Source organism: Mercurialis annua, linkage group LG4 (assembly GCF_937616625.2).
Source record: "Mercurialis annua linkage group LG4, ddMerAnnu1.2, whole genome shotgun sequence".
NCBI classification, from domain to species: Eukaryota; Viridiplantae; Streptophyta; class Magnoliopsida; order Malpighiales; family Euphorbiaceae; genus Mercurialis; species Mercurialis annua.
Window position 1 is genome coordinate 27,633,900 of NC_065573.1, and position 13,602 is coordinate 27,647,501.

At 27.3% G+C, this 13,602-nt stretch overlaps 1 protein-coding gene across 1 annotated transcript; it reads left to right on the forward strand.

The window, feature by feature from the left end:
• Positions 1–9,236: 9,236 nt before the first annotated feature.
• Positions 9,237–9,880, forward strand: LOC126678994 (uncharacterized). The gene has a single exon (XM_050373933.2). The coding sequence runs from the start codon at positions 9,298–9,300 to the stop codon at positions 9,733–9,735; it is 438 nt and encodes a 145-aa protein (XP_050229890.1). The 5' UTR covers positions 9,237–9,297; the 3' UTR covers positions 9,736–9,880.
• Positions 9,881–13,602: the final 3,722 nt, after the last annotated feature.

Consider the following 13,602-nt stretch of genomic DNA (forward strand, 5'->3'; position numbering starts at 1 on the left):
TGATTATAAAATGCAGCTTGAAGCTTGAAACTTGCACAAGAAGATTCAATTTTTGATGATGAGCTGGATTGATGATGAGCTGGACAATCTGAGAAATCCACAGACAAAATATCTGTAATAGAGAGTGAATTTATCTAAGAATTAGTTAAGTATAAAATATGTAATTATAAGGAATTCTCTATGAACATTCCTGATATCTAATTGGTAATAGAACACGTAATAACATTTGGCAGTCATTGAAATATTTTACGAGTGAAAGCATGCAATTTCAAGCAAGTAAATTCACTTATATTCTATGTTCATGACATCACATAAAAACATTGGTTCATTGCATATATATTATATTTATATATGTGTGTGATAATCATTTTGCCATGTTAAGTTATGGAGAAAAAGTTTGGGTTTACTTCAGGTAATCGAACATCTTTTTTTCGTGCACATGTTGGAGTAATGTAATTATAATATTGAAGTTTAAAATTGGATAGGAATTGAATTTATTAATATATATTTTTATTAATTATCTATGAGTGTGCTTCGAGTTATTAGAAACCTTATAATCCTAAATTCATAATTAAATATTTTACAGTTACCGAATTATAACTTTTTAAAAATAATAATTATCGAATTATAAAAAATTAAACAGTCCGGTTAATTAAGTTAGCAAGTTTAAAAAATATGTTCGAAATCCAATTTAATATAATTATTTTTCCTAATTGAACCAATCACATAATTAATTAATGTAAGCAATAAATATTGTACTAAACATATTTTTGTTATATTTATTTTAATTTGTTAAATTGACAGATTATATTGAATATTTTTTAAAAAATATGTTTATTAAAATAGTTAAAATTATGAATATATAAAATTATTTAGCCATTAATTTATTTATATATATGAAGTGGCGGACCATTTTTTTATAAGGTGAAAAAGAATGTATAAAAACTTAATAAAGTGGAAAAATTAGCTAACTATAGAATTTAAGGTGTACAAACTATAAATTTTAAGATGTTAAAATTATATTATTAGATTATATATTAATACGTTTTCAAGAGATATAAATCTATAAGGTGGATAGTTCCCCACCGTAAACTCTTTCTATATCTGCCACTCCATATATATAAATAGGCTTTATTATATATCATTTGACCTCTAAACTATACCATTATTTTCTGCAACCTCTAAACTAATTTCGTATTCTACTGGACCTCTTAATTCTTTTTTTTGTTCTATTTAACCCCTCATCCAAAACGTGCACACCACGCGCGATGATGTGGATAAAATTGCTGACATGACTTTACTAACATGGGGTTAAATAGAACCAAAACAAATAATTAAGAGGTCCAATAGAATACTAAAATAGTTTTGAGGTCATAGGGAACAAAAGGGTAAAGTTTAGGGGTCAAAAAAATATTAAGCCAATTTTTTTTTTAATTTAAAAAAATGATGTACTTACATATTATTTGAAAATCATTTAAGGCTTAAGTACTTTAAAAATCATGAAATTTAACGGGTTTCTCAATTTTAATACAAATTTTAAAAGTTCCGAATTGATTTGAAAAGTTTGAAATTCCATTAAATTAAAAGCTGGTATATTAAAATTTATAAATTGGAAATTCGTGAAACACACTAAAAATATTTTTTTTAAAACAATTAAGTCTTTATTTAATATTATCACAGTATAGTAAATTTATATATTTTATAATATCGTTAAAAATAGAAAAACTTCATTTATCATTATTGAAATTTAAACAAATATTTACATGTGCAAAAAGTTATATTATGTAATTATTTGACTAAATTTTAATATTTTTTATTTTTCTATATTTTATTATTTCTATTATCGTTAACAATTTATAAAAATATTATTAAAATTTAAAATAGATTTATTTTTAAAAAATTTATATGTGATCGTATATAAATTAATTTATATGCTTCTAATCATTCACACTAAACATAAAATGGTTAAAAATTAAATAATTATATTTTTGAGAAAGTTAAATGGGTAAAAATTAAAAGTTTGAAGGTGCGGTAGAGAAATAAAATAAATTCAGGGGTCAAATATAACAAAATAATATAATTCAGGGGTTAAATAAAAATGTATGTATTTTAATTATCCTTCACGCGCTTCAATGCGTTTGAAAACACACATTTTTACTATGCTGGACGAAAAAGGTCAGATTGGTAAACAAGTTGCAGTTGAGGAGTTAAATGAAACAAAAAATAAAGTTAATAGGTCCAATAAAATACAAAATTAGTTTAAGAGTTTGAGAGAACAAAACTGTATAATTTAAGAGTCAAATGATATATTAAGCCTTTTTTTTATTTTAAGAAGATGAATATGATTTTAAGTACGTCAAAATTTGTGTTAGATAATCATATAAATGAATAAAAGATCACTTTACCTCCTGAATTTGGCACAAAATATCAAAAATGTCTAAATTGAAAAAAAATGGACCACTTTTATCTTGAACTTGACAAAATTGGTATAAAACCTCCCTTCCCACTCTCACTCAAGAGAGTGAGATACACTCTCCGATTTTCAAGGTGGTTTTTAACAGAAAAAAGTTTAAAATTGTCCTACTTTTTTTTCAAAATTTAGAATTAATACCTAATAATTAAAAAATATAATTATAATCCTTTTAATTTAAACATTTATATAATAAATTAACTCTAAAATTTTATATATATAACAAATTAACCTCCAAAATTATATTTTTAACAAAAATAAAATCTTAAATTTTTTCCAACCGTTCACCATTTTCCCTTATGTTCTTCACAGAACCGTGAAGAACAAGATCTGTTCTTCACGAATCATGAAGAACATATCTCTGTTCTTCACGATCCGTGAAAAAAAGAAGAGTTGTTCTTCACGATTCGTGAAAAACAGCTCTCAGTTCTTGACGAAGAATAGATCTGTTCTTGACGAAGAATGTGACGATCTGTTCTTGACGAAGAATTATCTTGACGAAGAATAATTTTTCGTCAAGAACAGAGAGCACGTTACTCAGAGGAGCTGCTCCTTCTTGTCTTCAGCTCCTCTTTACGGCGAGGAGCTCCTCGCCGGAAAATTTAAAAAAATTTAATTTTTTTTGAAAAAAGTTAAAAAAGACCCCTGATTAATTAAATTGTAACGTGATTAATTAGTATATAAATATAATTAGTTAGAGTAAATTATGAGTGATTAGAAACTCACTCTCCAATTAAGGTGCCACTACAAGAAACTTAATTTTTGAAAACGTGAGTTGTCGTTGTGAAAACCTAAAATATGGTTGTTAAAAGTTTTTAACAACGACAAATGTGGTTGTGCGTGTTGGCGTAATGTAATGTTTTTTATAACGACTTTTTTAAATAATGGTCGTTGCTATAGGTAGGGGTGAGCATGGTTCAGTTCGGTTTGGTTTGGTTTAGTAAACTCCAAAACCAAACCATATTTTAAGGGAAAATATAAAAACCAAACCACGCCAAATATTTATGTAAAATTTCGGTTCGGTTAACCAAACTTTAGCATCGGTTTCGGTTCGGTTTGATTCGGTTTGGTTAATATAGATTTAGATAAAAATTATATATAATTATATGTAATAATTAAAATTATGCATAATAATTTTTACTTATATGTGTGTATTAGTTTATATGTTTTATTTTCATATATGTATCTATACACACATATTATATTTTTATATAAATATTTCAATAAATAAATTTTATATATATTTAAACATATATAAATATTAATAAAAATAATATTATTGTAAACTTCGGTTTTTCGGTCGGTTCGGTTAACCACTAGTTGAAAACAAACCAAAACCAAAAACCATACTTTTTTATAATTTGAAACCAAACCAATCCATTTTAACCAAACCAAAATGAATTTCGGGTTGGTTTGGATTGGATTAATGGTTTGGTTCGGTTTTTGCTCACCCCTAGCTATAGGTTTTACAAAATCTATAAGATTGGTTGTTAAAAGTTATTAGTAACCATAAAAAGTCGTCGTCAAAATATTATAACATTAATTATTATTTTAATATGTTATACAATTTTATAATTTTTATAATTTAAAATACAATTATTATTAGAATTTAATATTTTTTATTTTTTGATTGATATGTTACAACATAAGTAAAAATTATTTTTATAGTGAAGGGTGGGTTTCTTTTATAGTGAGAATGCATCATTCTCATTTCACTTATTTTCAATGTGCGATTTTAACTATTCCTTCTTTCTTTTAGCAACGAAATTATTTGTCGTTGTGAAATGATAATATTTAAAAACGACACATATTTAATCGTTGGTAAAGCTAATAATTTACAATGACATGATTAGTCGTTGTAAAATAATTATCTTTAAAAACGATATAAATTAAGTCGTTGCTAAAAGTATAATTTTTTATAACGATTTTATTAGGCATTGTAAAATACTTATATTTAGAAACGATATTAAAATAATCGTTATAAAAGGTATATGTATTGTAACGATTTTAATGGTCGTTGTAATAGACCGTTGCTAAAACTCACTTTTTTTATAGTGTGCCACGTCAACATAAAAGTATTTTTGAGCCGGTTATGCTAAATTCAGAGTAAAAATGATTCGTTTTTTTTTTAATTTAGACGTTTTTAATATATTGTGCCATGTTCAGGGGTAAAGTGATCTTTCGTTCTTATAGAAATAGAGAAAAAAATATATGTCATTTAGTAAGTTGATCACATAGTTGTGCCGTAACATAATTGTGGAGTGGCTTTGGAGTAGAAGACATTTGATGGTTTAAGTTTACAAGTTTTGACACCATACCATCATCATATGCAAGACCTTAATCAAATTTATAATTGCATTATCCATTAACAGTTACTAATTAACCAAGGAATTTCAGGTTGAAAATTATTATTGTTTTCCAATTTTACGATTCTAGAATAGAAGCATTCTGTATAAAAGTGCCACGTATTTCTTCCTCATTGGCAGCATTTTATCTAGTTTCTGATAAATGTATCATGTATGACAACACAATACTAAGGATTATGGATTACTGCCTAATTATGCTTAAAATGATATAATAGCGAGTTAGTTTATGGTTAAGAGCTTATCAAGGCAATAACTTCAACCAACCATCAAGATTTTTGTTTACTAATACACTCTTTTTTTTATGAATGTTGACTAATACTAGTTTTGCATTACGTGCTATGCACGTGGCTTATATCAATGAACATATTAGTAAATTTAGTATAGTTATATCAATCTTTTATTTATAATTAATATTAAATTAATTAAAAAAAATTGTAAAAGTAAATATAATATATTCGGTTATAAAATATTTTTCCATACTGAATAATAAGATAGAAATTTAAATAATAATATATTGACCAAATACAGTATTTTAATTTTGTAGTTCAATCAAACTAAAAAATAGACATTCCTAATAGTTTGGAGATTTAGTTAATTTTTTACATACTAAAAACTAAATTGGAGATAATTTAACTACCTATTCTAATTAGGACTTTAATTACAATAGTGATTAATTAAATAATTAATTAGTTAATGACTATAAAACCTTTATTTAGTAGTAAACTGAAAAGAATTATTCAGTAAATTTGTTCCCCTCCATCCGTGCTTTTATATATAGTATAGATGCTTACAGATGGGACTTATATTACATCCAACTATTTGATACTAAAATAGGTTAAATACATTTTCATATATGTTCCTAAATTTTTACTATTTTGATCACTTATATACATCAACTTTCAAAATAAATTTATTAGATTTGATAAAACAGTTACAACTTTGATATGGTGTTTTTTAAAAATTTAAAATTTTTAACTTCATAATCATCTTTTTAAAGTACATAATTTTTTTTGATGAGTAATAAGTATATTAAAAGCCATGAGCAGTGATAAAAGACCCAAAGTTTTTGTACAAAAAATGGTACACACAAGGTGACACAGTAAAAATTACGATTAAAAAAAGATCAAAAATACAAAAAACATAAAAATACCTAAAATGAACTATACTTCAAATACTATAAGCGCTGGGCATTAAACTGTTAGGTCGTGAGTTCAAATCTTCCTACAAAATCTTCCTCTCTCCATTATCAAAAACATTGTCTATCTAGAGCATATATTAATAAATAGCAAGGAAAGAGAATATTAATAAAATCAAAATTCCAGCTATTGACTTGATTAATTGGTCAAAATTGCATGGCGGTTAATTTTTTTGTGAAAATTTATTAATATATGCATATGCGTAATTCTATCCATAATTATTTTTCCATAATTTTTTTAATTTCATTTCGAATGCCTTTTTCACGAAAGAATGAATTGGAATTTGGTTATTCACCATGTACGAGGATCCCCGCTAAGCATCCATGGCTGAATGGTTAAAGAGCCCAACTCATAATTGGCGAATTCGTAGGTTCAATTCCTACTGGATGCACGCCAATGGGACCCTCCAATAAGTCTATTATGGTCTCAGGCCGAATAGAATTATTTTTAATAGTGGAAAGTCAAAAGGTGTGAACCATTTTTTTAAATATCATTAAACATAAAATAAAAAAATCATAAAAATACTTGACATCTATTACACAAATACAAAAATCAAAAATATAATTCTATATTAATATATAAAATCAAAAAATATTAATTAGACTTTGTAATTTTTGATAATGTTTCTATAGTACCTTTTTATTTTTTATTTTAAATTTTATTATGTTGTAAAAAAAATTCCTTTTTGATAAATATTTTAATATATCAATATTTGTAAAATGTATATAAATTATATATATATATATATATATATATATATATATATATATATATATATATTGAATTTTATAAAATTTAAAATTGATTTTAATTTAAAAAAATATTGATTTTTTCTTTTGAACTATATATTCCTTTTAGGCTGAAATTCACCCATTGTCCCTAATTTTGAATCCTTTTATCACCACCGTCCTTAAAAATTAAAATTGGTATAGAAATCATCTAATCTTCGATTTGAAAGCCACAAAATTACCTACCGTCAGTTTTTGCCTAAAACCGTTAACATTCGCTAATATGGAACTTAAAAAAAAGTAAACACACTCTATGTCATCTGACACATCATCCACTTTATAAATTTAAAATGCCCAAAATGCCCTTATACAAACCCTAAAATTTCAAAATATAAAAAGAAATTTTCAAAGTTCTGTTGCTGCCCCACCATCAACCTCACCATAACTGTCAATTCGTTTAATAAGACGAACCCCATATGGGTTCATCTTCTCAGACGAAGAACGACGTCGTCGTCTTAGACAGACATATATGTCCTCAACGTACTCAAATGGATTTTACCGAGGACAGCGAAAGTCGGGAGTGAGGGAGGGCGACAGCGGCAATCGCGTAGTTTTTTTTTATTTTTAAATAAAAATTTAGGTTTTTTTTTTATTTAAAGGCATTTTGGACATTTTAAATATTTAGGGTGGCCTCCTCACGTGTCAGATGACGCCAATTTTACTTTATTTGTCATTTTCGACTTTAAATTGTACCCTAAAGCATCAAATTGATCCCTTTTCACTTGGATAATTATTTTTTAAAAAAGTTCATATTTAACATATATTCTTAATAATATTTGATGTTATAAATACAAAAAACCTTCTCCACAAATTTAAATCATAATAATAATAATAAAAATAACCATATAAATTATTTAATATATATCTAAAAAATAATTATTTAATATAAATTATTTCTATTAATTTGTTATATTTAATTGGACAAACGCCTTTGACCCTGTCGCCACCCTTTTCCGACCCGCCGCGTCTTTCCACCCGGCAAACCGAAGGTAGTTCGACTTTCATGGAGAAAGATAAACCAGACTAGTTGAACCAGATCATCTTCCATGGAGGAAGACATATGATAAAAACAATCAATATAATTAGTATTTATTTGGAGAAGAATCAAAATTAACACATCAACCAGTTAGGTACATACCCAGCCATTAAACCAGGCACCTCAAGAATGACAATAAAATTTGATTATAAGACAAGGCTATTGATTATAATTTATAATTACTGACGACAAAAGGGATTAGAAAAAACTTGATTCAGAGAAGGCACTCGAGTGGTTGTAAGACAACTTGTAATCTTTCTCATATGATGGAACCCTCGCACATGAAATACTCATATTTTCGTTGTACCGATGGTTTAGTGCAAAAGGTCTATTCTTGTCTTTGGAGTTCAAATTAGGTCTATACAACATATTCTTTTTAATTAATTCATCCGATTTAAATCTAAATAGTTTTGTTATTAGAATATCATAAATAAATGTATAGCTATCATCAGCAGGAAAATTAAATCATATTTAAGGTTAAAATGATTGTTTTTTTTGTTATAGACACCAATGTTCATTTTATCAAAAAAAAAGTTTGATTGAAAAATAAAATATTCAATTTAATAAAAATTCTGAGAAAAGAAGAAGAAAAAAGTATTCAAAAGAAAAAGATAGAAGAATTAAGCGAGAATGAAAAAAAAATTAATGAAAAAAATGAAGTAATATTTGTCTTGAAAATAAAAATCGAAATAGTGTGAGTATTTCAATATAGCATAAATTATTGAATAGTGATTTAAAAACAACAGTCAATTAACTTTAATTAAATTTTTTCTAGTCATTATCAAATACTTTAACCTCGTTACAATTTTTAATAAAAATTATATTAATTTACGTTTAAATATTTTTGATTTTTTAAATTAGAATTAATTTTTTTTCTGAAAAAATAACTTTGCTAATCAAAGAGTTGATATAGAAAAAGATATATTTTTAAACATTTAAAGTTTTGAATAGATTTATAAAAAGTTAAAATATTTGAGTTTTTACATCACTAAGCCAAAGTGAAAATGAAAATATATCAGATTGAACTACTCATCATTTGAATATCGATCAACATTCAAGAGTCCCATATATATCCATTCGTACGTAAAAAAAAGATTTGTCAGTAATCACATTGTAATTTCAAAAGAATACATAAATAAGAATAAATTATAAAATACTAAATGTTTTATAAACTGATTAACCAATTAAAATAAACCCTAAAATACATTATAATTCCACGATAAATTAATAAAAAAGAACAAATAATAAAATTTCAACAAGGATTTTGAGTTTGATAAAATTCAAAAACGTCTTTAAAACAATAACAAACACTTAGTTATAATAGAATCTCAAATGCAAAAGAACTCTACTACTATTTACTATTAAAACACTACCATATTCCAAATCTAATTCAGAAAATCTAATTCAGAAATTAAGAAGAGAAGAATTATAGATCAAAACTATGAAAAAAGTGTTCTCCATTTTGCTATTTTTAGTACTTTACTCATCAACATATCTAGCAGAAGGCAAAAACCTAAACCAAATTCCAAAAGGAGTTGCACCAAACTGGCCATGGCATTCATTATCTTGGCATCATCACCGGAGACTGACTGTGCCGATCCCAATGGACGGTCCACCTCAACCATCTCCGCCAGGCCCCGGCGACAAGCCGTCTCCATCTCCGATTTTGAAGTGCTTAAAAGAAGTTCATATTGAACGGGGATGTTACCGCCAGATTTTGGATTCTTTTATCACGCATAAACTGAATCTGGGACCGGATTGCTGCAAGGTTGTTTCAGAAATAGACGATGATTGTGTAGGAACTGTTTTTGGTAGGTTTAATAATTATTTCTTTGCTAAGCTTTTGAAAAAACATTGTTCTGATGAAGGTGGTCATTAGAATTTTTAGGGTTATGAAATCATTTTGTTTCTGCTCATTAGGTTTAGTTCTTTGTTTTTAGTTTTTATTGTTGGCACTGTCATTTCTTTGTAGCACCCTACCTGAGTACCAGGTTCTGTTGAGATAAATAAAAGACTTTGCTTTTGCATATATTTATGGTATTTTTTCTATTCTGCCATGAATTATATTGTTTTTGAGAGAATCATATTAAAAAATGTGACGGGTCCGTGGTTTTTGGTTACTCAGTCCGTTGAGAATCAGAGCTCAAACATCACCTCATGGATTCAATCAGTCTATAATTTTTTTTGTCTCGTGATGAATTTTATATATGTGTGTATTATTTGCTTGTGGCAGATATTGTATAGCAGAAATCTCGTTGTTTATGAGCAGAAAAATGTAGCTATGAAGCAGCAGGTTCTGCAACGTTGCTTGATTTTTCATGCTGAAAGTAATATAATTATTATTTAATCGAAAACCTTTGTGATTCTTTCTCGGGATTCTATTTCACATCAACACTAATTTTCTCGCGCAAGCAATACTCTAGCCCCAAGTTTTAAAATTTAAATACTTTTAATGTTCCATGTATGTTAATAATAAATTTATGCAAAATTATTTATTATGTTTTCATACTTGAATGGTTTTCATTTTCATTTTAGTTTTTTACAAAAATATTGTAAAGTTTAAATATTTATAAGATTATTGAAGATATTATATTAAAATAAGCAAATAGTGAAATAAATTTAATTAATTAATTTTTTTATCAGTTGTTCAATTAATTCGATTTTTTATGGTCGTTAGTGGTGATCGAAATTAAAAATATAATTTTTTTAAAGTATCCTTAATAAAGTGTTTTAATTTTCACAAAATACTGTATTCCATTTTTTATGGGTTTACAACTCAAAACTGTATTTGTGATATCACAAATTGTGATACATGAGCAAGCATGGTCATGTTGAATTTAAATTCAAATTTTTAAATTTGAATGATTTAAATGTTAACTAATTTAATCCGAATTCATTTTAAAAAATTAAACAGAATTCATATTTCAAAAATTTAATTTAAATTTCGCTTAAAAATTTAAATTTAAAGTGTAACAAACTCGAATTTGGTTTAAAATGGACATAACAAAAAATATGAGAAGAAGTAAGAGCATATATGTTTATTTAGTTCGGGTGAGCAGGAAATCAGGTTCTGGCTTGTGTCGGGTCAGGTCGGGTTCAGGCTCAATCAAGTTCGGTTTACATTTTGGTTTGAGACTCCGGTTTAGTTTGATTTGTTACTCCGGTTCAATTTAGTTTGGTTCACGGTTTGGTTCGGGGAGGGACTCAAGTTCGGATTCTGATTCAGGTGGGGTCAGGACTCGGATTCAATTTGGGTTCTTTTTCGGTCGAGAAAAATTCTGGTATGAGAATAAAATTCATGATTCTATTTTATATGAGGCTATGAGCAATAATTTATAAGATTATACAACTGGTTGTCGCTTTATAAGTTGTAGTACCAGATTTAACGTAAAATGGATTTGCTGTGGTCCTTACAAATTTGTGAATGGAGCATGTTATCTTAAAATTGCATAGAAATAAAATATACAAAAACAAAATACTGACCAAAAATATTTTATAAGAGCAAGTTATAATCATATCATATCATACATCATCATATCATAGTTTTGCCAAGTGGGTTTCTGTGAATCAGCGCTGCACTAGAAAAAGCATTTTACCAACGGATTTTTCCGTCGCTAAAGGCTGAAATCCGTCGGTAAATTAAACTTTGAGGAAATTAGACCCACCACCGTCAAAAGCCTATTTATTCTCACAAACACGATGCGGCTTATCCTATTGCAAAATTATTGTAAAAAATTAGCGTGTTTTATATTTACACTTTTCTTTTTGAATTTTACGACATCTTCTCAGATCTCTATTCTTGTTTCTCCAATTCAAGATCTAAAGTCTCGCCTAAAACAAATTGATCACACAACAACAACGAGATTACTGCTTCGTCATCATTGAAATCAACTGAGATTACAATTTTTCGGATCTTGTGGTTTTATGAGCAGAGATTGCAGCTTCCGGCGAAGAGTCACGCTGTCGAGAGACGGAAATCAAATTACTTGAGACTGTTTGTCATCTTCCATTTTCACACAAGTCATAATCTCAAAACAACAACAGGAAGAAGAAATGGCAAAAAAAAGAAGGCTGACGAATCTTCACTATCACCGCCGCTGAAACCATGTCGGGAAAAGCTACACTGATTCCACCAAAGTTTCTCTTTTTAGATCACGACAGCTTGAAGAATTGGATGAGAGTTTTTTTAGTACAGAACTCATTAATTTATTTTAATGGATGATGTGGTGATGTTGTTAGGAAGGTGTTTGATGAAATGTCACGGAGAGATTTAATGTTTTGAAATTCAATTATTGATGCATGCTCATCTTAAAATTCAATTCAAGTAAAAGATGCACGATATAAGTATAAGAAATGACAACGGCATGGTGCTTTCGCTATTTTGATGCAGAGGAGTAAGTTAGATAATATATATTTGACAAGGACAATACCAAAATTACTTTTCTGTACATAAAAGTACTCCTAATGCATAATGGTCAGAAATATGTATGATGACATAAAGATGAAGTATGTTTCGAAAGAAAGGCGCTGCTAGTCACGTTTCGCAAGATATTGTAGCGGAGACGGGTTTTGCAGACTTTGTTTATTGCTGCAGCTGTCGTTAGTGAGCCACAGATTGGATGTTGTTGTTTGACGGTTGAGCCAAGTATTTTGGTGATGAAGGAAGTTTGTTGATCTGTTATTTTTATGACTAGGTTTTCCGTTGGTTAACCAATGGTTAACCAATAATTTTAGATTTTAATAAAGACGGTTTAGGTTTTGTTTGACAGTTGTTGTTGTGGTGGTGAAGGCGAAGGGATTTATAATAAAATTTTATAATTTTTTTTTGTTGGTTAACCAATGGTTTACTAATGGTACACCAATAGTTTTGTTTGTAATACACTGTTAGTAAACGTTAAGTTAACCATTGGAAACTTATAATAATTTTTATTATGATTATATGGTTAATGAATTATTGATAAACTTGAAAAAAAATTAATAAATTTATTTTTAGTACACCGTTAGTTAACCGTGAGTAAATCGTCGAGAAATTTATAGTTAAATTTCCATCTTTTAAGAAATTAATACAAATTTTATGATAGTACACCGTTAGTTAACCGTGAGCAAACGGTCGATAAATTTATAGTTAATTTTCAAAATATTATTTCCATCTTTTAAGAAAAATAGTCGTAAAGAACAAACAAATATAGTAAATTGATATTAGAGCAATAGTTAACTACCTATTAGTTAACTGATAGTAGGCCGTTAGTAAATTAATAGTAACCAATGGTTAACTACATATTACTTAACTGACACTAGACCGAAATTCACTATTATTAAACTGATTATAAACTAATAATTTGGATTAAAAATGTGTTTTTATTGTTGGTGAATTATTTTATTTGGTTACCAATGGGTAAGCATGTAGTAAATTATAATAAATCTATTATCAAATTTATTGTGAAAGTATAAATAACTTATTGGTATACTATTAGTAACTCTTTAGTACGTCTTTAGTCTATTCATATTATTTCCATCTTTTACGAAAAATAGCCAGCAAAGTCAATCATAAAGGACAAATAAATATAGTAAATTGATAGTAGATCGATAGTTAGATGCCTATTAGTTAACTGATAGTAGATCGTTAGTAAATTGATACTAGACCAATAGTTAACTACCTATTAGTTAACTGATAGTAGACCGTTAGTAAATTGATAGTAGACCAATAATTAACTACCTATTAGTTAATTGATAGTAGACCGTAAGT

Excerpts from the sequence above, each read along its gene's own strand:
- LOC126678994 (XM_050373933.2), top strand. The coding sequence starts at position 9,298 with ATGAAAAAAGTGTTCTCCATTTTGCTATTTTTAGTACTTTACTCATCA.